Genomic DNA, 22411 nt, shown 5'->3' on the forward strand with positions numbered 1-22411 from the left:
AAATCTGGTATTTCGAGCTGTTTTGAGAATGGGAAAGAGTTCCTTACCTCCTGTAGTGTCCTCTGCTCAGCATCTGATGCTTCTCTGTGATTGCAGGTACTCTGTTCCCCCAGAGCATGGAAAGCGGTTGGAGCGCCTTGCCAAAGGTACTGTGACTCCTCCCTGTGCTGGGTCAGACCTCCCCATGCGCTGTGCTCATTGTTCTAAAGTGTCCGTTCTCTGGTCAGATGCTTATGTTGTCCTTTCTTAGGCCTGTGTGTAGGGGGTGAGCTGGACTGCCAGATTGGTTACCCCAGCAGAGCAATTAAAATCGGAAACTTCCTCCATTTGTCCTGGGAGGGGACTAAGTAATTCTTTTTTTTTTTTTGATTGCTAAGTAAGTAATTCCTAGTCTTTGCCTCAGTTTTATCAGGCATGGGTTTATTTGACCAGACATTGTGTACCATGCATATTGGGTCTTATTCTGCTGTTGGAAATCCAGATGTGAAAATTCAGTTTTTGTGCTTTTGTTCAAGTGGATTTTAATAGGTTTGTATCTCCAGAGAGCCTGTTTCTGGAGAGCTTGGGTGATCTGCACTGTGGATGTGTTACTAACGAAAGATTGAGGGATTCAGGTTAACAGAGGAAGTTCTAAACAGTTTGAAGGCTTTGTATAAGAACAGGGGAGCTTGGGTGATCTCCGTCTCCCAAACAGAATTTGATTACCCACGTAACAGCTTGCATGGGAGAGAGCCTAGGGGCTCACTGTAGAATCTTAGGATTGGCCTGAAGTTAGAAGGATCTGTGGTGATTTTATCCTCCTCCTCATCTGGATGAGATGCCCAAGGGTGCAGCATCTCTAGGGTTGAAGAGCTGGCGTGGAGCAGTGTCTTAACCTGAGCCCATGTTCCTTGCAACAGGTTTCTTCCCTGGAAGTGCTCAAAGCTGCGAGGCTTTTCTCCGCCATAAGATGACCTTGATTTCCCCTTTAATGCTGAAGAAATATGGAATTCCCTTTGACAAGGTGAGCTGATTTTACATACAGAAGTCCTTCGTCTTACCCTTTCTGGTCTGTTTCCCCAAGGGGCTTTAATCTAGCTCATCCTTCTGCACCAGGCATGGGCCAGAGCTAACCTATATAGCAGTACTTTGATACACGAGGATGTTAAAGGTGGAGGTACTGCAGCTTCCCAGTGCCCGAGCAGAGTCTGGTCCCCTTGAACACTGTTGATTTGGAGGAATGGTCACTTACAGTGATGGGGGTGGATATGATAGGGCTTTGCATTTTACAAAGGCCCCTGGTAGTTCTAGGACTTTCCCTGGGTTACTTAGCGAAGCTCGCGGCGCTGGAGGTCAGATGTCCAGCTGGGTAGACTTCAGCCATTTGTTGCGGCTGCTTCAAGTCTGTTCTTGTTCAGGTCACTCAAGAAGCTGGAGAATTCATGATCACTTTCCCGTATGGTTACCATGCCGGCTTTAACCATGGCTTCAACTGTGCGGAGTCCACCAATTTTGCTACCCGGCGGTGGATTGAATATGGCAAGCAAGCGGTGCTGGTAAGTCTGTCTGGTTTTTTTCTGTAACGCCGTACCCAAAAACGTCCGGTGAGCAAATTCTTGTTAGCTACACTGGCTGGCGATTAGAACGTTCTTTGAACTGCCGGAATTCAGAAACGGAGTGACAGGAATGGGCAGAAGTGCCCCCATATTGTGTTCGTCTAGAATTGTAAAAAGTTCAGGTTTGGGGCACCTCAAGTGAGAGGTTTCCATGCTTACCTCCACTGAGCTTGAAAACCACACCCGCACACACTGGTGCTTCTTGCTTTGGCCACTGTGGGTTTTCTCTGAGAAGTTCTTTGGGTTAGGGAAGCAGGCAGGGCTAGACATCTCACTGGGTGCACCTGCCCCTGTGGGCCTGGCTGGGCTAGAGTGCGGACAGAAGGCGGGCGTCCGCCTTCCCGGGCGTGAGTGCGGAGCTTCGTTGTGGTGTTTTTCTGTGCAGCCTGGCAAAGGGCGTGGGTGGGCACACCCCAGCGCCGCTCATTCCTGCCTGCTCTTTCCCTGCTTCCCCCCCATGCTCGAAGGTTCCGCCAGGCCAGTCCGCTCTCAGCTGTGAGTGCTAGCAGTTTGGCTTTAAATGGGCTTGTATCTTTATTTCACTTGGGGGAAGGAGATGGGATATGGGGTCGTGGGGAAGCCGTTAAAGCGTGCTGACTGGAGCTCTCCTGGTTCCGTGGGACAGTGCTCCTGTAGGAAGGACATGGTGAAGATCTCCATGGACGTGTTTGTGAGGAAGTTCCAGCCGGAAAGGTACAAGCTTTGGAAAGCTGGGAAGGACAGCACAGTTATCGACCATACTCTGCCCACGCCAGAAGCAGCCGAGTTCCTTAAGGAGAGTGAACTGCCCCCAAGAGCCAGAAACGAGGAGTGTCCAGAGGAAGATGACATGGAAGGGCTTGAGGATGGAGAGGAGGGTGACTTAAAGAGAAGGTAACCCGGCGGCCCTCTGGGCCCAGCTGTTTGAGGGAGAGGTGCTTGGGCAGCTTCTGTAACCTGTTGAGAAGCTGTTTCTAAGTGGGGTGTTGGAGCCTCAGCTGAGGGAATTTTTATTCTTGGTAAAGAATCTAGAATCCTCAGAGCAAGGGCATCCAGGCTCTTCCTTAACAGCCATCACCCAGGAATGACCACATCTGTATGTGGACCTGTAATTGGCTGGAGTGAAGGTCGCATACAAAGAGAACGTGGCTCCCTTTGAGCCAGAAAAGTCATTTTCTCATTGCCACCTGAGACTTTTTTTTTTTTTTAATTTATTGTCTTAAATAGGCTCCATGCCCAGCTCGAACTCACCACCTCGAGATTGAGTCGCATGCTCTGCTGACTGAGCCATACAGGTGCCCTGTATGGAGAATGTCGTGGCTGGAATGGGACCCACAGGGGCTGGGGGGTGGCGGGATTGAGGTTGGCCAGTGTCCTCGTTGTCTGAGCGGGAGGATCTGTCTTCTGCCTTGAGCCACACGGGGAAGAAAGGAGGACTGGTTACAGGGTAGCTGTTGTAGGCCCGAGCTCCGCCAGGTCCTCGGCATACCTCATAAGCCTCACATCCAACCTCTGAGGGGGCTGGGGTTGTTCCTGTTTCCCACTGGATAAGATAGGCTGGGAGAGGTGAAGTCCCTCGTCTCTCCCACAGACGAGAGGTGGGACTCAAGTGTGAGGTGCAGTGGACAGGCTCTGGCCGGTCACTCATTTTGGGTCGTGTGTGATGTGGGTGAATGTATGTGGATGTGACTGTGTTTGTGGGCCCTTCAGAAGTGTGCTCTCTTCCTCACAGCCTCGCCAAACATCGTATCGGGACCAAGAGGCACCGGGTTTGTCTTGAAATACCGCAGGAGGTGAGTCAGAGTGAGCTTTTCCCCAAGGAGGAGCTGAGTTCCGGACAGTACGATGTGGCGGAGTGCCAGGCTGCCCTCGCTCCCGTGAGGCCCACCCACAGCTCCGTGCGGCAAGTCGAGGATGCTCTTCCCTTCCCAGGTCTGTTGGCTGTGATGTTTTCCCCACAATGTCACTGGGGTCTGTTGTGGGTTAGATGCCATGTTGTGTTCAGGGTCACAGGTATTGGGGGAGATGGGTCTGTGGGCAGAGAGTGGTAGTGGAGTGTGAGAATGGCTGTGAGGAGCCCTTTGGAGAGGGGCATGCTGGGTGGAAGGTAGGAGAAGTACTGCCTCCTTCTGCCTGATGAGGGGTCAGGGAGACACTGAAGTCGGGGAAGTGATGCTGACCCAACTCTTAGGAGAGAGGTTGGAGTTTTCCAGGCAGGCAGAGAGTCGGGGCACCCAAAGGGGAGTAGGCAGGGGTGCCAGCATGGAGGTCTGAAACCACATGAGCGTTTAGGGGAGCTGGTAGTGATTTCCTGTAACTGGATTACAGGGGTGGGAAGGGTAGAAGACAGTGGTGCTAGCAGGAGATGGGGCTGGAGAAGTAGGAATGAGACGGTGAGGGGATTGGCTGCCATCTTAGAGTTTGTTCTCCGTGGGGCTTGAAGGACTACTTGGATTTTAGGAAGGAAGTGGTGTGGACAGCCGCTCTACCCGCTGGGATGGTGGTTGGGGGGGCTTGGGTGAGCCTCGGGTGAGGCTTGACGGATCTGTACGGAGGCTGCCTTGGTGCACCTGCTGGGAGCCGGGCCCTGGGACCCGACTACCTCTGTTCAGCACTTGCTCTAGCTTGGGGTCACCAGGCCTGCTGCGTTCAGGCCTTGGTTCCTGCAGATGACTTCTGAGGGTCTGTTGTGTGCCAGGCTGTGCTCCATAGTAGACACAGAACCCTGGAGATAGGTGGTAGGCTGCCTATACTCCACAGGACAAACCTGGAGGCCCGGTGTGGCTGACCAGTCGGTCCTAGATCACACAGTGACCCTGCAGGTGGCCGAGCCCGAATCGGGAGCTGCGCCGTACTCGCTGCCTGTGTTTCTCTGTGCTTTGCCCCCTTTGCTTTTCATTGGCTTCAGATGTGCATGGGGAAGTTGTCTCTGGCCAACGTGCATGTGTGTTTCAGATTATTCTGACTCCTCTGAAGTCAAATTTGAAGAGCTTAAAAATGTCAAACTAGAAGAGGAGGATGAGGAGGAAGAAGAGGAACAAGAAGCAGCTGCCTTGGATCTTTCTGTGAATCCTGCTTCTCTAGGGGGACGCCTTGTCCTCTCAGGTTCGAAAAAGAAATCATCTTCTAGCCTGGGCTCCGGTTCTTCTCGGGATTCTATTTCTTCCGATTCAGAAACCAGTGAGCCTCTGTCCTGCCGAGCCCAAGGGCAGTCGGGAGTTCTCACTGTGCACAGCTATGCCAAAGGGGATGGCAGGGTCACCGTGGGAGAGCCCTGCACAAGGAAGAAAGGGGGTGCCACCGGAAGTATCAGCGAGCGGGAGCTGACAGAGGTAAGGGCTCTGGGCAATGCTCCCTGGCTGGCATCCTGTGGAGGAGGGCGTCTGCTGGGGGCATGGGGGTGCTTGCTGCAGGTATCCAAGATGGCAGGAGAGAGCATCAGAATGGGCCTTCAGTCTGCAGTGTCAAACAGAAAGCCGGGTGGCACTGGTTCACTTCCACTTTGTTCTTCGCTGGGAGTTCCTTTTCTCTTGCCCCTGTGTGACTGTTCCAGAGAATCCAGGCGTCTTAATGACAACAGATCTCCAGGTGTTGGACACACCTGCCGACCCCACCTGCTCTAGAGGCATGAGGGTTAGAGTGGCAGTGGTTGCAGTCCTGTGCAGGCTGTGGGTGGGCATGCAATGGCTTTTCGTACCTGAAAATTCAAGGTTTTTTTTTCCTTAAAATCTCGACAGCCTTGTAGCCACCCATGGGAGTTCTCCCCCGCCCCGCCCCATATATTCTTCATCTCCCAGTACAACAGTATTGATGGAGCATCTTTTCGGAGGCCAGGATGAATTCCCAAAGCCATGAATGTGAATGTTCAGGCTTTCTTCTAGAACATGCTGTCACCAAAAGCTGTTTTGTGTAAAAAGGCTCTCTGGAACTGAGTGGGACATAACAGCCGTGTTGAATGCAACCAGATTCACGCCTACCCAAGTGACCTGTTCTTACTCGCCAGCCTCACAGCTTATGGGTCAAGTTGTAGCCTTGAGTGGGGCTGGGGTGGGGTTGGAGTCAGTGCAGAAAAGTTTTAGTTATTCCCCATTTCCTTACCTTTCCCTTTGAAAAATTGGTCTTTGACAAGTTTTTATTATGAGATGTTTTGAAAGTCTGTGCAAATGGAGAACCATCCCCAGCCCCTCATGTATACTCATCTCTGGATGTTAGCATTCGACCTGTTGGCTTTCTCTGTTTTTGGCTGAAATACTAACCCCGAACCCGTGGTAAAGTTCTTCCAAGTAGAGGATGGTTGTGGTTGGTTTGTCCCTTGTCTTTCTTTTCTGCCTTCCCTCAGTCCCAGGGCTCAGTTTCTGTAGATGTCCTTTCCCACCGCACGTCCCTCCTTTCGTCTGGCAGGGCAGGCCGCTGAGCTGAGGACCGTGTTTCCTCCTTCTCGTTGCCTCTCGTGGCTGCTGTCTGCTCTCCTGCGGCAGCTTCCACAAGAGGTGGCTTCCCACCTTGGACACCGGAACCCCTTATGGTCCCTGATGCTACATCTGAGCCATTCCTCTTCGCAAAGCTCTTGGGTCCTCATTGACTCTGCTGTCACGCTGTAGGTCACACGGTCCTCGAGCAGTATCCCCCTGACTTTCTTGCTTCTGGTTCTAGTCACAACCACAGAAGCAGCTAACGATAGCAGAGAGTTACTATATGCTAAATACTTTCTCCATATGGTTTAGACTGTATGTTACTGGTAAGTTAATCTTACCACAGAGGCAAGTTGTCTATGTGTGTTTGGTGGGAGGAGCCAACAAGTAATTCCCATCTTTTTTCCTCTCAAATTAGGAACCAGTTAAGGAATGGATGCAGGAGTCGGGTATATGGAGCTCAGAATGTTACTTTGTTATCAGTTAAAATGATTAAAGGAGGTGGCTTTTAACCTATGGCCTAATGGCTCTGCTGCTCATTTAACCTCAGTGAGACCGGTTACCTACCTAGTCTCTAGGCAGCTGTGGAGGATGCAGGCCTCTCATAGTGGCTGAATGTTTTCCACTTGCCTTTCATGAGTGGAGGACACAGACCTTAGGGTACTCCCTCCGCCAAAGGCAGACCCCAACGTGGTAAAGCTCACTAAGGTCCAAGGGCTGGGGAGAAAAGCGGGGAGACCTTCCATGTGGAGATAAGCTAGGAGAAGGAGGTCTGACGTGCCTTTTATTCCTGCTCAAAGACCATGAGTGCCTTCCTGGCTCCTTTTTTTATATCTGTGTGGCTTTTTTTTTTTTTTTTAAAGATTTTATTGATTTACTTGACAGAGATCACAAGTAGGCAGAGGGGCAGGCAGAGTGGGGTGGGGAAGCAGGCTTCTTGCTGAGCAGAGAGCCTGATGTGGGGCTCAATCCCAGGACCCAGAGGTCATGACCTGAGCCAAAGGCAGAGGCTTAACCAACTGAGCCACCCAGATGGCCTTCTTAGCTTTCTTTTCTGATGGTAATACCATTCTCCACTGCATCATCACCCGGCCCCTTGCCCCCAACTTCCTGGATACACTGCCTCTTTTTTTTTTTTTTTTTTAAGATTTTATTTATTTATTTGAGAGAGGGAGAGAGCATGAGTAAGAGGGTAGGAGCAGAGAGAGGGACAAGCAGACTCCCCACTGAGCGTGGAGCCTAATGTGGGGCTCAATCCCAGGGACTCCGAGATCATGACCTGAGCCACAACCATACACTCAACTAGTGAGCCATCCAGGTGTCCCTGTGCTGCCATCTTTGAACTACTTCACATTCTTTTTTTTTTTTTTTTTTAAGATTTTATTTATTTATTTGACAGACAGAGATCACAAGTAGGCAGAGAGAGAGGAGGAAGCAGGCTCCCTGCTGAGCAGAGATCCCAGGACCCTGAGGTCATGACCTGAGCCGAAGGCAGCGGCTTAACCCACTGAGCCACCCAGGTGTCCCACTACTTCACATTCTTTAAAAATAACTTGGCTGCTCTGCCTCTTTGCTTTAAAACTCTGTAATCACATACAGCATGGCTGCTTGGGGCTAGGACTGTGTCTTTAGGGAGCTCAGAGTCTAGATGTGAACAAATAAAGCCACTCCTTCGGGATAAGTGTTGTAGTCCAAGTGGAAGTATTAGTAGCTCAGCCTGGGGTTGGGGTTAAGAGTATGGGGAGACTGCAGAGAAGCAGGCCTTGTAGCTAGTCTGAAGGTTTGCAGGAGTGTGCGTGGTGGCTGGAGGGAAATGGGGAAGGGAGTCCAGGAGAGGAGTGTATTCTAAATGGTGATGGTCACATATGCCAGGGTCAAAGCATGTGCGGAGTTTGGTTGATTGCAGGCATATGGGTCTGGAGAGGGCCTTGGGAGGTGCTGTGGAGGGTCTGCATGTGTGCCATGAAGCAGCTTGACTTTGGAAGGTTAACTGCCATTTGTTTCTGGAGATTGGAGCATTCTAGAATACATTTTTAAGTGCACAAAGCTGCATGTGGAGTCATAAAGTAAACTCACAGATGCTCCTGGCTGGGGCTTGATGGTTGTCAGTACTTGGCCACGCTTGCTTCACTTCTCCTTTTGTCATGTGAAGCACTCCTATTGTATTTGTTCTTTACATTTTAGGTTGGTTTGTTTTTAATTGTGCTAAAGTATATATGACATAAAATCTGTCATTTCAACTGCTTTTTCATGTACAGTTCAGTGGCTTCCTGTGCCTTCTTGTGTATAGTGTGGCCATCACCAGGCTGCAGGCGGCTCTGAGGTGGGAGGAGGCAGGGAGTCCTCGACACGCGTCTCTCCTGGAACAGTTCTCTTGCTGATTGGAGCCCAGCCCTTTTCAAAAGTCACTACTCGTTGCTTGCCATCTGCGTGCCCTCCTACCTCGAACACTGGCAGCGCTTGGCTGCCTTTTTACGACAGTGTGTCGTACTCTCCGGACGGTTGTCCTAGGCCGGGGAAGGCAAACTGCCAGGAGCCAGGCCCTGTGCCACACCAGCCTGGCTTCTTTGGGCACCAGCATGGTCCTGGATCTTGGCCCATGAGCCCTCTGTAAACGAGGAAGGCATGAATGGAAGTTTAGTTTTAGTAGAAAGCTGACATCAGGATTGATTGTGTTGGAATGGGGGACTGACAGTCAAGGTTTGTGGCAGAAGCTGAACCACTTTACCCACCCTTGGAGAGGTCTAATAGCATTCTATCTATATTTGGAAGTAGCTGGGTTTTGAAGAGCACCCTTGTGGCCCTCCTGCCCCCACTTTGGGCATCCCACACGCTGTAATTCGGGCCTCTTGCTGTTGAGTTAATGTGCTGCTCTGTGTCAAGGGCCCTGGTAAAAGCACCCAGGTTGACTGACTGCTGAAGCACCAGAGCCATAGTGATGTGTCTGTTGTAACATTTCTTGTTAGTTGAAGCTGCTTTGAAAAAGTTCCCAAAACAAGGAGGGAGTAGTTGGTTATTCTCTTTCGGGACAAGCCCGATGAAGAACATTGACCTTGACCTGGTGCCTGACCTTAGAAAAGGGGGAACAGAGAACTCAGGAGCCTGAGCGCTAGCTCTTACAGGCAGGGGTGCTATCACACCCCATCCTCCCAAAGAACCTGTGGTGGGGGCAGATTTCACTGCTCCCACTCAATGAGTGGAACACTACTTGGCCTGGGCTCACACAGCTAGAGCTAGGGTTGTAACCTAGCCCTTGCTGCTACACAGTGAAGGAATTTAGAAGTCGGAGCATATCTCAGGGAGGAAGGCTATGCAGAGACCACCGAGCAGAGTAGTAGTTAGGCCGGAAGATGAGAAAATATGGAACAGTATTTAACTATTTGAATAGATCAGACTACTTTGGTCCGAGGCAAAGGGACAGTAATGGAAAGGACAGAGACTTGAGACTCGCACACCAAGTCCACCTCTGGGTGGGCCACGAGCTCCTTGAGGCCAGAGATCGTGTGTCACGGGTGTCTGCATTACCGCCACCCAAGCACGGTATGCAGGATGCATAGGGTGGCATGCAGGAGTCAATTGGAACAAACAGGGCTGGAGTTTGGCATCTTCTTTCCCAGAGCTACCTTCTGGTGTTCTTGGTCTTGACCCCCGTACTTCCAGCATTTGGACCTCCTAAATGACCTATTTATATCTCCTGCCCCACGCTCATTTCCTATTGCCGCTTTTTACAAGTTCCCAGCAACTGAGAGTCTGAGGCCAGTACAGATTTATTATCTTCCAGTTCTTCAGGAGTCTGACATGGGAGGCTCCAGAGGGAGACGTCTTGTCCTGTCCAGCTTCTTCAGGCTGCTCACATTCCTTGGCCGGTGGCCTTTTTCTTCTGTCTACAAAAGCAGCCACATCTGCCAAGTCTTGTTCACATCACATCACTCAGATACCAAGTCTTCTGCTTCCGTCTTCATTATTAAGCACTGCTTGATTACACTGGGCCTGCCCAGAGAATCTAGGATAATCTTACTGTTTTATCCGATGAGCAAACTTAATAATGTTTTGTCCTGTCAACGTAACATTCACAGGGATTAGAACTGCACATCTCTGGGGGACCGTTACTCTGTCTGCGGAAGGCTTAGTATCTCTCCTCTCACAGGCTTCTTCGCTCTCTGCCTGTAAAACCATATGCAGGGGCATTTGGGTGACTCAGTGGTTAAGTGTCTGCCTTTGGCTTAGGTCATGATACCAGGATTGAGTCCCACATCAGGGTCCCTGCTCAGCGGGGAGCCTCTTTTCCCTCTCCAGCTCCCCTGTGTTTGTGTTCCCTCTCACTGTCTCTCTTTGTTATAAATAAATAAAAATCTTAAAAAAAAAAATCATATGTAGGGGTGCCTGGGTGGCTCAGTGGGTTAAAGTCTCTGCCTTCGGCTCAGGTCATGATCCCAGGGTCCTGGGATGGAGCCCCACATTGGGCTCTCTGCTTGGCAGGGAGCCTGTCCTCCCTCCCCACCCTACACCCTCCCCCCGCCCTCTGCCTGCTGCTCTGCCTACTTGTGATCCCTCTCTCTCTGTCAAATAAACAAAATCTTAAAAAAAAAAAAAAAATCTGATATCTCCCAGTTGCTGTGTCCTTTGGCCCCTTCCTGCTCAGCTCTTCGGCATTCCTTGGCACTGTGGCGTTCCCCTCCTTGCTTTCTGTATTCCTCCCGTATTCTCTGTGGCTGGATCTCTTTTCTGTTTTCTTTCCTTTTCTAAAGATTTTATTTATTTGAGAGAGATAATGAGAGCAAGAGCAGGGAGCAAAGGGAGAAACAGGCTCGACCCCAGGATGATCCCAGGACGAGAAGATCATGACCTGAGCTGATGGCGGATGCTTAATCTGCTGAGCCACCCACATGACCCTGGATCTCCCTTTTCTCTTCCTCCTTCTATTCCGGAGGGCATGTTCTACATTCAGTTTATCTTCCACTGGTAATATCTACTCCCATGGTTTCAATCCCAAGCCTGATTCTCAGCATCCCTAAATCTACAGCTCTTGCTCTGACTTCCTTTTTGCCCCTCTTGGGTGTTTGCAGAGAAGCAGGGCAGGTGGTAGTGCCTATCATGTTTAACTTGGCTTTTTTTTTTCTTCCTCCTTTTCCTTTTTTTTTTTTTTTAAACGTGGCTTGTTATTCCTCCCCCTTCATCCTCGAGAATCCTCTTAAGTCTCTCTCACCTTGATGACCCAGACTGGAAATCCCATCATTTCTGGTTCCTTTTATTTTTTCTTACTTCTGGTCTCTGCCACTGCCACATCCCAGATATAGGCCTGTTATCTAGGTGGTCTTCGAAGGCAGAATGTAAGAAGATTATTGGGATGCAGAAATAATGGGACTTTATTTATTTACTTTTTAATTTTACTTTAAGTAAACTATGCCACACCTGGAGCTTAAACTCACAACCCTAAGATCAAGAGGCTTTGCTCTACTGACTTAGCCAGCCAGGCTCCTCATTGGAATTCTATTTTTATCTTTATCTTTTTATAGTCTTTTTTTTTTTTTTAATTAAGATTTATTGGGGCTTCCAAGTGGCTCAGTCAGTTAAGCATCTGCCTTCGGCTTGGGTCATGATCCCAGAGTCCTGGGACTGAGCCCCACATCGGGCTCCCTGCTCAGCAGAGAGCCTGTTTCTACCTCTCCCTCTTTCTGTTGCTCCCCCTGCTTGTGCGCTTGTGCTTTCTGTCAAATAAATAAAATATTTTTAAATATATATTTATTTATTTGAGAGCGAGCATGCACGTGCATGGTGGTAAGGGGAGGGAATTAGGGGCAGAGGGAGAGTATCTGAAGTAGACCCTGTGCTGAGCGCAGAGTTCCCTGCAAGGCTCGATTTCATGACCCTGATATCACAACCTGAGCAGAAACCAGTAGTTGAATGTTTAACCAGCTGCACTATCCAGATACCTTTATAGTCTTTTCTTGTTTCAAAATGTACATGAGCACATTGGTGTATATAATTTGTTAGTATGGTGGGAGTGCGTGTCTCTGAAGTTATTTTTTTTTCCCATGGTAGCTCTGTGAAATAAATTTAATGAGTCTAGTTTTCCAGTTTGTTTCAGCCAAAGAACCCTTTCTTTAAGTAAAATCTTACTCACTTAAAAAATATAAATCAGGGGCAGCTGGGTGGCTCAGTTGTTTAAGTGTCTGCCTTCAGCTCAGATCTTGATCTCCGGGTTCTGGGATTGAGCCCCACATCAGGCTCCGTGTTCAGTGGGGAGTCTGCTTCTCTCCCTCTGCTCTGTGTACGACTCATGCTCTCTAGAGTGTGATCGCTGCTCTCTCTCTCTCTCAAATAAAATCCTTAAAAAAAGTATAAAAAGCAGGGCTGTTTTGGTTGGAGGCTCTTGAGCTTTTTATTTTAAAAGATTTTATTTATTTGACACAGAGAGCACTTCAGCAGGGGGAGTGGCAGAGGGAGAGGCAGAAGCAGACTCTCTGCTGATCAGGGACCTGATGCAGGGAGCCTGATGCAGGGCTCAATCCCAGGCCCCTGGGATCACGACCTGACCCTACGCTTCATGACTGAGCCACCCAGGCACCCCTAGGGGCCTTCTTGATGTGCACTTGGGAAATTGTTGGTTTAGCCTGGTTTAATTCAACTGAGCACCTTGGAGTCTCTGAATTAGTATTTTTAAAATATTTTTTGGGTAAATACGCAGATTACTGGATTGTCAGGTAATGTTGTTTTTAATTTTTTTTAAAAACTGCCATATTGTTTTCCACAGTGGCTGCACCAGTTGTATTCCCATTAACAGCAAAAGGGTTCCTTTTTCTTCACATCTTCATCGATACCTGTTTCTTGTGTTAATTTTTGCCATCCTGACAGGTGTGAAGTGATACCTTGTCATGGTTTTGATCTGTATTTCTGTAATGATGAGTAATGTTGAGCATCTTGTCATGTGTCTGTGGGCCATTTGGGTGTTTTCTTTAGAGAAATGTTTGTTCTCCTGTCTTCTGCTCAGTTTTAATTGGATTATTTGGTTTTGGGTTATTGTTGGGTTTCGGGTATTTGTGTTATAGGAGTTCTTTATGTATTTTGTATACTAATCCTTTATCGGATATATTTTTTGCAAGTGTCTTCTCTGATTCCGTAGGCTGCCTTTTAGTTTTGTTGATTGTTTTCTTCACTGTGCAGAAGCTTTTTATTTTGCTGTAGTCCCAGTTGGTTGTTTTTGCTTTTGTTTCCCTTGCCTCAGGAGAGACCTATCTAGAAAAAGTTATTGTGGCCAATGTCAGAGAAATTACTGTTTGTGCTCTTTTCTAGAATTTTTATGGTTTCAGGTCTCACATTTAGGTCTTTAATGCATTTTGAATTAATTTTTGTGTCTGATATAAGAAATTGGTCCAGTTTCATTCTTTTGCCTGTGGCTGTCCAGTTTTCCAAACACCATTTGTTGGCATATTTTTACATTATTTCCCTGTGGCATATTATATTATTAATTAGTTGAATCTTAGTTGGCTATATAGTTGTGGGTTTGCTCCTGGATTTTCTGTGCCATTGATCTGTGAGTCTGTATGTCATTAACATACTCTTTTGATTACAGCATCTTTGTAACATAACTTGAAGTCTGGAATTGTGATGCCTCTAGTTTTTTCTTTTTCAAAATTGTTTCAGCTACTGGGGGTCTTTTGTGGTTCCATTCAAATGTGAGGATTGTTCTGGGTAGTGTAGACATTTTAACAGTATTTCCTCTTCCAATTCATGAGCAGGGAATGAATGCCTTTCCATTTCTTTGTGTTGCCTTCAATTTTTTTCATCAGTGGGTTTTTTTTTTTTTTAATTTTTATTATTTTTTTATCACTGTTTTCTATTTTTCAGGGTACAGGTCTGTCACTTCTTTGGTTAAGTTTATTTCTAGGTATCTTATTATTTTGTCATAAAGGAGATTGTTTTCTTAATTTCTCTTTTTGCTGCTTCATTATTGGTATATAGAAATGCAGATTTCTGTAGGTTGATTTTGTCTCCTGCGACTTTACTGAATTTCTTTATTAGTTCTAGCAGTTTTTTGGTGGCATCTTGGGTTTTCCATATATGGTATTGTGTTATCTGTAAGTGGTAAAAATTTTACTACTTCCTTATCAGTTTGGGTGCCTTTTATTTCTTGTCTGATTGTTGTGGCTAGGACTTCCGGTATTGTTGAATAAAGTGAGGAGACTGGACATCCTTGTCTTGACCTTAGAGGAAAAGCTCTATTTTTTTCCCACTGAGGATGTTAGCTGTGGATTTTTCATATATGGCCTTAATTATGTTGAGTTATGTTCCCTCTAAACTTACTCTGTTGAGGGTTTTGATCATGAATGGGTATTATACTTTGTCAAGTGCTTTTTTTCTGAGAGGATGACCGAGTTTTAAATACATTGATTGGAAAGAAAGTCATGTGGTATTACTGACTCTGTCTTGTACATCCTAAACCTAATTGTATTTGCTCTGCCATTATTTAAATACAGCGCTAATTATATTGACTTTTGCTTTTGTAGCTAGGCTGGAGTTTTAGATGTGCACTCTGTCCTGTTTCCACGAGGAATAACTGAGGAATGAACAGTATCAGCTAGAGCTGAGGGCTTGACAGCCCATCAGGAGAGGCTGGCCTATTTTACTTTAGTGGGTCAGCTGTTCCTCACCCCTTCGGATGTCCTCTAGCTTTATAAGTCCAATGGCCTAGCTGCCTGGCTCTCTCTGACAGGTGCTGCTGCCCTTCTGGTCCAAGAAAAGGAGCACCTGGTTTCTCTGGGGCTCTGGGAGATGCAGTCTCATGACTGTGAGCTTAAGGGAGGGGGCGTGGCATTCCTGTAGAGTACATTTATTTTTGGTACATTTGTTTCAGGCTGCTTCTGAGAGGAACAGGAGCCACACTTACAAGGCACAAATTTTGCCCTAAAATGTTTACATAATCCTAGTTTAGATTAGTTTGCACGGTACTGTCGTTTTGGTTTTTCCAAAGCCAGGTGTGTTCTGTTTGGCTTTATATTTCTTTGTGTCTCCCTGTGCCTGTCCTTTCCCTTGCCTTTCTTTGTAAGACCAACTTCTGCTATGTCCCAAAGTGGAGGCAAGACCAATTTGATTTCTTCTTGTGTTTTGCCCAGGTGGCGGATGAATACATGTTTTCCCTGGAGGAGAACAAGAAGTCCAAGGGCCGTCGTCAGCCCTTAAGCAAGCTCCCCCGCCATCACCCACTTGTGTTGCAGGATTGTGTCAGTGATGATGGTAAGTGTTGTCTTCTCTCCTCACCAGGAAGAAGAAAGTGTTTCACCCCATTAGGACTCGCAGTGACAGGACATTGGGAGGCCCAGCTGAGTGTCAGCGGTGGGCCAGTGGCTTAGCTCTTCTCCCAGGTACTCCACAAAGAGGACAGGATCTCACTTGATGCTTAATTTATAATCATATTTCTTTGTATGTCTGTGTATCTTGTAATGTGTCTAATACAGGATGATCGCATGCAGGGTTTTCTCTTTCTCTATTAGGAAGTACAGGCTGATTTTTCTGGATAGCACTTCTGTCAAAGATGCCAAGCCCAATGCTGAATGTGTAGCTACAGAGATAACTAAGATATGTCCATGCCCTCAAAAAGCTCACAAGGTAGTGGGGCAAACTGACAGGTAAACAGATCCAAAGAAAGGAGATGTTAAACAGCACAGAAGGGTGCGCAAAGAGAGATTCAGACGGAGCCATTCATTTAAATGGCCAGGTCAGGGTGTGCTGGGTGGGGCCAGAGTGAGGTTGGGGGAGACTGAAGAGGGAGGCCTTGCTCTAGTGGGTTTTAAGTGGCCAGACGGACATTAAAAGGATTGCTCCTAGTGACTGCTTCTTGAGAATGGCTTTGAGGGCAACAGATGGGCTTTTGTCTTGGTCTCCGAGAGACAGGGGAGGGTCTGAAGCAGGATGATGGTGGTAAGGATGGGGGAGGGATATAGTGAAGGTGTTGAGCACAAAGTCATTTGGTTTTGGGTGTTGGGTGTAGACTGTGAGTGTGGTAGGGACTGGAGAAACCTGAGTTCAGTGCCTCCTTGCCTTCTAGCTTTGGTTGGAATTAGAAACCTTGTTAAGTGTCTGTGGAGGATGTAGACTTGGGGCCAAGCAGAAGTGGTGTTTGATACCTTTTTAAAAAAAATTATTCAGAATGGGGCACCTGGATGGCTCAGTTGGTTAAGTGTCTGACTCTTGATTTCAGCTCAGATCATGATCTCAGGGGTCATAGGATAGAGCCTTGCACCAGGCCCTGCACTCAGTGGGGTCTGCTTGAGGTTCCTTTCCTTTTGCTCTCCCTCTGCCCCCAACCCCTGTGCTTGCTTTCTCTCAAATAAATATTAAAAATTTTTATAAAACTTACTTTTTTTTTTTTTTTTGAAGTGTAGTTGACACGGGACAACTGTGTTACTCTGTGCTGACCAAGTGTAGCTACTGTCTGTTTGGTGCCTTTACCTGGAGTAAGTGAGGCTGCCGGGGAGAGGGCAGAGGCTGGGGTAGGAAGGCACAAAGAGGGGCCTGTGACAGAGACAGAAGGGGAAAGGCAGGCATTGGGGTGGAACTAGGAACTTCGTCTATCGCCGGAGCTCAGGGTTTTTGCATCAGCTCAGCGTGGTCTTTTATGCGGCCTGGAGCTCAGAGTTGTAGGAATGTGAGCGTATGTGGGTGAGTCTCTGGCAGGTCCCTTGTTAAAATTGACTAATGCTAGGCCCTTTCTTACCCTGCCCCATCCTTCCTGGCACCAGTGCTGGCTGGGAAGATCCAGAGTCTGACCAGCCTCTCTGCTCCATAAGCAGGCCCCACGTTCTCTTTCTGATCTGATGCTGGCGCCCACCTCTGCTGTTTCCCTCAGTGTTAGGATTGTGGTAAGTGGGGAAAGTCTTTTGAGGTCCAAGGCCAGACCTTGAGTCAGAGCCTTAGGAAGTCTTCTGTGCTCTTGCTCTGGCCCAGATGGGGCTTGGGTTCTCCGGATAGTAGCAGCCTAGCTTCAGGATTTCCAGCCCCAGTGCTGTAGAGGCTCTAAATACAGGGTGTAGACCATTGGAAAAACAAAGTTATAAAGTGAACAGAATTACTGTGCAAAGGTGACCACTTGCATGTTTCAGTGTGTTAATTTTCCTGATTTTTCTAGTCAAATACTGGATTGTATCCATGTATGTCTTTTTATAATTTTTTTTTTAAGATTTTACTTATTTATTTGACAGAGAGAGATCACAAGTAGGCAGAGAGGCAGGCAGAGAGAGAGAGAAGAGGAAGCAGGCTCCCTGCCAAGCAGAGAGCCCGATGCGGGGCTTGATCCCAGGACCCTGAGATCATGACCCGAGCCGAAGGCAGAGGCTTAACCCACTGAGCCACCCAGGCGCCCCTGTCTTTTTATAATAATGTAGTTGAGATCATAACATATGGCCTCCTGCTCTTTATGATCAGTTTCAAGTCCGGAGAAGTTGGAGGAATGAAAACTCCCGTATCTGGCAGTGGATTCTCCCATCTTCTCCCATTTTCAGCCCGTTTTAATTTTTCCATCCTTATCCCAAAAATGTGTTTTATAGCTTTTTCCCTTTAAACCAGTATAAACCAAACCAGGGTCATCCATTTCAAAGCTTTGTTTCTTTAAAGATTTTATTTATTTAATTTTTTATTTTTTTATTAGCATATAAAGTAGTATTATTAGCCCCAGGGGTACAGGTCTGTGAATCGCCAGGTTTACACACTTCACAGCACTCACCATAGCACATACTTTCCCCAGTGTCAATCACCCAGCCACCCTCTCCCTAAACCCCCTGCCCCCCTGCAACCCTCAGTTTGTTTTGTGAGATTAAGAGTCTCTTATGGTTTGTCTCCCTCCCAATCCCATCACAAAGCTTTGTTTCTTTAGTTTCTCTTAGTCTAGCATGTGTCCCACACCCCTTACCCAATTTTTTTTTTAATGGAGGCATAAATACTCATGAAATACATACGTATGTCTTATTTGCACATCTCAGTGATGTTTTGTATGTGTAAACTGTAAAATTCCTGCAAGTTTCATTTAACATCTAAGTGGGGTGATTTTTGGCCACCGTGGTTTTGTAAACAGAGCACGATGGGGCGCCTGGGTGGCTCAATGGGTTAAGTCTCTGCCTTCGGCTCGGGTCATGATCTCAGGGTCCTGGGATCGAGCCCCACATCGGGCTCTCTGCCCAGCAGGGAGCTGCTTCCCCCCACACCTCTCTCTGTCTGCCTCTGCCTGCTTGTGATCTGTCAACTAAGTAAATAAAAAACAAAAAAACAAAAAACAAAAAACAGAGCACGTCACTGTTAGTTTTTCTCTTGTGATTGGGAGGCTGTTTCTGTTTCTTCTATTCTATCTTGGTCACTCTGTTTTGGCCAGGGTAAGGAAAATACCTGCTTTGGTTTCGGCACTGTGGTTGCTGGCTGGGGCTGGTCGATGGGACTCATAGGGGCTGATTTTAGTTGTCTGTAATGGCCTCACGACGTTACAGTGTACTTCCCTGAGGTCGTACACATGGCGCCCATCAGGTCTCATTAGAGTCAACATGACTCTGAAGGCCCAGTGGGTAACTTTGTACACTGAGCTGGAGTTGCCAGAAATGAACAAGGAAATGGGCAGCTAGTGCAGGTGTGTACCAGAGTGTTCCTTGGGCTGCTCTGCATAGAGCTGTACAGGGCCTCTTCAGAGTGATTCTATCTTGGAAGCAGTGGGATCACTGCAGGGGTTGTAGCTGGGGATTCCAAATGTCCGCACATAGTATGATACAGTGATCCCATGGAGGTCGTCCCGTGGTGTGGCTGGCACAGAGCTGGTCTCATGTCAGGTGCTGCCTACTTCGACCTTTTTTTGGACTCATTTGCCAAAGAAGGACATCCCAAATGTAACCTCTTGTACTTGGCCTCACTTGGGGGAGCATCTGGAGAAACACTGTGGATTAGTTTATTTCAATATTTGTGGTTCTTTTTACCAAAGATGGTCTTCATTGACCCATAATTTTAGAGTTACTGTGTTTTCCTACCTCCTTGACCTTGCTTCTGTTGGAATCTGGTGGGCTCTGCCCATCTCACTGATTTAAGGGGAACTGTAAAGTGTGCACTTTTATCCCTTCCATCTTGTTTTACGAGCACAGTTTTTTGTTTTCTGTTCAGCAGTGTGTCTCTTCCTCTTCCTTCCTCAGGCAGTGCTGAGGCCCGCTGAATCTCATGCTCTGCTGGCTAGGGCAATGAAGAGAAACAGACTAGAGGTCTGGGAAAGACCACATAGTAAATATTTCAGGCTTTTTTCCTTCTGTCACATACTCTTCTTAGTTTCTTTCCCTTAATCTGTTAAAGATAGAAAAATAATTCTTAGTTCCCCAAGTGGATCGCATTTGTCCTGTGGGCCATTGTGTGCTAGGCTTTGGTCTAGACTCAAAGTGCTACATCCTTTGGCTAGGAAAGAGGGTTTGTCTTGGTTGCAGTCTACTCTCATCCTCCAAGCAGAGCCAGGATGGTTGGGGATCCCTGTCCAGAAAAGGCAGAGACCCCACAGATCTTTCCTGAGGGAGCTGGAAAGTTCTGACCAAGGCACATGGTATAAAAACTTGGAAGCCTTGCCGTTTCTTTGTTATTTTTGTTCCTTATTTCCCTTCAGTGCAACTACAGAGGAAACTCTTAAAAGGTAGGGACTCAACATGCTGGCATATTGGAGGCAGCAAGTAACATGGTTTCTGGCAAGACTGTGTCTCACTGTGCTGCTTTTGGGCATAGGATTTGAATGCTGGCAGCTGCCAGGGGAAAGGAGAGTGGGCTGAACTCGGGTATAAAGCTTAACCAGAGGAGGCGGCACAGGCAGGACTGTCTGCAGTATCTTCTGAGTATTGAAGGAGTCTTTTGGAAATCACTTTGCCTTTTGCCTTTATCAGACCAGTAGGATCTGAGGTTTGGGCCAGACCTGGGACCAAGAATCCAGTGAGCTCATTGTCTCTTTAGGCAGAGCTGCTGATGTGCGGGGCTGGTGCTGACCCATTCTCTGCTTCCTGCTCTAGAGTCATCCGAACAGCTGACCCCGGAGGAGGAGGCTGAGGAGACAGAGGCCTGGGCCAAGCCCCTGAGTCAGCTATGGCAGAACCGACCTCCGAACTTTGAGGCCGAGAAGGAATTCAATGAGACCATGGCCCAGCAGGCCCCTCACTGCGCAGTCTGTATGATCTTTCAGACCTACCATCAGGTATGCCCCCTTTATCCTCTCTGTGTACTCAGGCCCAGCAGTCTAGAGGGAAGCCAGGTTTAGCTGTGGGTACACAGAGCTTGTCACTGGTTGTCTTGGGAGAGCCTGTTCTTCTAGCGCTCTCTGCCTCATCTCTGTCCTGGTCAGGCTTCTCCAGGCAGATAGTCCAGCAATGTGGGTTTTCACTGGAGAACGGTTTGCTGAAGAGCACGGGCAGGGGTGGGGTGGGGTGGGGTGGGGTGTGTGTGTGTGTGTGTGGTGTGTGTGTGTGTGTGTGTGTGTGTGTGGCTTAGCTTAGGAGGGATGCCCTGTAGCCATCCTGTGGCATTCACAGTGTTTCCAGAGGAATCTGTTCTTCTCTTACCATTCTGGTTGGTGCTTGTTCCTTCCAGGCGGTTTTTCGTCCTGGCTAGTCTGGAGCACTGCGTTTTGTTACTGCAGTCTGCCAGATCCGCAGTGTTGTCCTCCTCTTGCCATTGCCACAGTGGACACGGGCAATAGTCAGAAGGAACCAGGGGGAGGGGGGCAGGGAGGGAGGTGGAGAAGCAGTCCTCTGGTGGTTGTGGAGGCCTGGCTGCACTGAGCCTGGCGTGGCCCCAGATTGACGCTTGCCAAAGACTGGGACGTCGCACTGACATATTTTGGATTAGTAGCTGGCTGTGCCTTTCCATTGACAAAAATGCAAACCTGAAGAAATATATGTGCCCCTGCCTGTGAGATAGGCAAATGGCCTGGTGGTGCTGTCAGCAGACCATCACTGCGTGGGTCTCAGAGCTTCAGGAGGGGCCTGTGCCTCGGGTTGACATATTTAGGGCCCTGTCCTTGGAATGGTTGTAGAGCCGGCAGATCCTGGCAGTCAGGCTGTTTGCCAAGGGAAGTACGAGGGCATAGCATTCTTTACGAAGGGACCCCGATCCGGAAGTCCCAGGTGGGGGTCCAGCCGCGTGGCAGTGCTGCAGCTCAGGTGACTCGCTGCTGTGGGCCCTGGGGGAACATCTGTTCTAGTCCACAAGGAGTGTCTGCTCCAGGTCTTGTCCCTGGGTGGGTTCAGCCATGCGGTTCCGCACATCAGGGAGCCCGCAAGAGCGACCTTGCTAACATCTCAGTGCGTTTTATTACCACTTGGTTTGGGAAGATGGAAATCCCAGTTGCCTCTTACCTCACTCCCTTTACTCAGTTATCCCCAGGGGCCTCTGTTTGATGCTGCTGTGAGAAATTGAATTTGAGTCATCAGAGGTAACTTCAATTAGCAGCTCTGGGATAATGGCTGTACACCCGGGAGCCATAGCCAGAGTCCTGCCAGTAAGAGAGGCAGCTTTCTGCTGACAGAGCAGGTGGAAAGCTGGGAACATGGGTGTGTGTTCGCTGAGGGATGCACTTGCTCTCTCTCCTTAGGTCGAGTTTGGAGGCCTTAGTCAGAGCTGTGGAAACACTTCAGCTCTAGCTGTCCAGAAGCAGAGGACCAAGCCATTGATTCCAGAAATGTGTTTTACCTCCACTGGCTGCAGCACGGACATCAACCTTTCTACCCCTTACCTTGAGGAGGACGGCACCAGCCTTCTCGTTTCCTGCAAGAAGTGCAGTGTCCGCGTCCATGCCAGTGAGTGCCTTGCCTGTCGCCTGCGACCTGACCCAGGCGCCTGGGCTTCCTCAGTGCCGGTCTCACCCCATATTGGCCTCCCTCCAATCTGCCAGTGGCCTCCCCAGGCCCTCAACTGCAGATTGCTCTTGTGTTGTTGGGGAGCTTGCTGCTGATGGACTTGGAATTGCACTGACTTCGGGGTCTACTTTGTGCTGTTCACTGGGCCTCAGATACCAGGAGGTGATTAGTCTGTGCTGCTCCCTACGTGTTTAAACCAGGCAGTGCACAGTCTCTTTCAAGACTTTGGGCCACGGAGCTGTATGGGTGAACCCTTGGGTCCCGGACTCAAGAATTCAGGGGTTTTTCTCTAAGATTTGGTTGTAGCTTTCACACTGGTAGTGTATGGAAAGGAGTTGCAGGTGTACATTCTCACCCTGGCCTCTGGGTTTAATTTGCTCATCTTGATGTCCTTGTTAGGTTGTTACGGGGTACCCCCTGCAAAGGCTTCTGAAGACTGGATGTGTTCTCGGTGTTCAGCTAATGCCCTGGAGGAGGTGAGTTTTCCACACTGTTTCATCTTCCCTGTGACCCTTGGCTTTGCTCAGGGCCGGGCTTTTTCATGTGGACTTCCTATCTCTGGCAGTCTACACAG

The 22411-nt window shown here is 48.3% G+C and overlaps 1 protein-coding gene across 2 annotated transcripts in view; it reads left to right on the forward strand.

Moving 5' to 3' along the window:
* KDM4A (lysine demethylase 4A) overlaps window positions 1-22411 on the forward strand; it is a 45588-nt gene that overhangs the window by 11147 nt on the left and 12030 nt on the right. For both annotated transcript variants that reach the window (XM_004740565.3, XM_004740567.3), the window contains exons 6-15: window positions 97-146; window positions 900-1003; window positions 1398-1535; window positions 2221-2468; window positions 3307-3506; window positions 4530-4906; window positions 15100-15220; window positions 19996-20177; window positions 21573-21777; window positions 22237-22313. In XM_004740565.3, the coding sequence (XP_004740622.2) occupies window positions 97-146; window positions 900-1003; window positions 1398-1535; window positions 2221-2468; window positions 3307-3506; window positions 4530-4906; window positions 15100-15220; window positions 19996-20177; window positions 21573-21777; window positions 22237-22313 (1702 nt within the window). The remainder of the gene's footprint in view (window positions 1-96; window positions 147-899; window positions 1004-1397; window positions 1536-2220; window positions 2469-3306; window positions 3507-4529; window positions 4907-15099; window positions 15221-19995; window positions 20178-21572; window positions 21778-22236; window positions 22314-22411) is intronic.

Source organism: Mustela putorius, unplaced genomic scaffold (genome assembly GCF_011764305.1).
Source record: "Mustela putorius furo isolate JIRA1106 unplaced genomic scaffold, ASM1176430v1.1 tig00003853_pilon_pilon_pilon, whole genome shotgun sequence".
Lineage (NCBI taxonomy): Eukaryota > Metazoa > Chordata > Mammalia > Carnivora > Mustelidae > Mustela > Mustela putorius.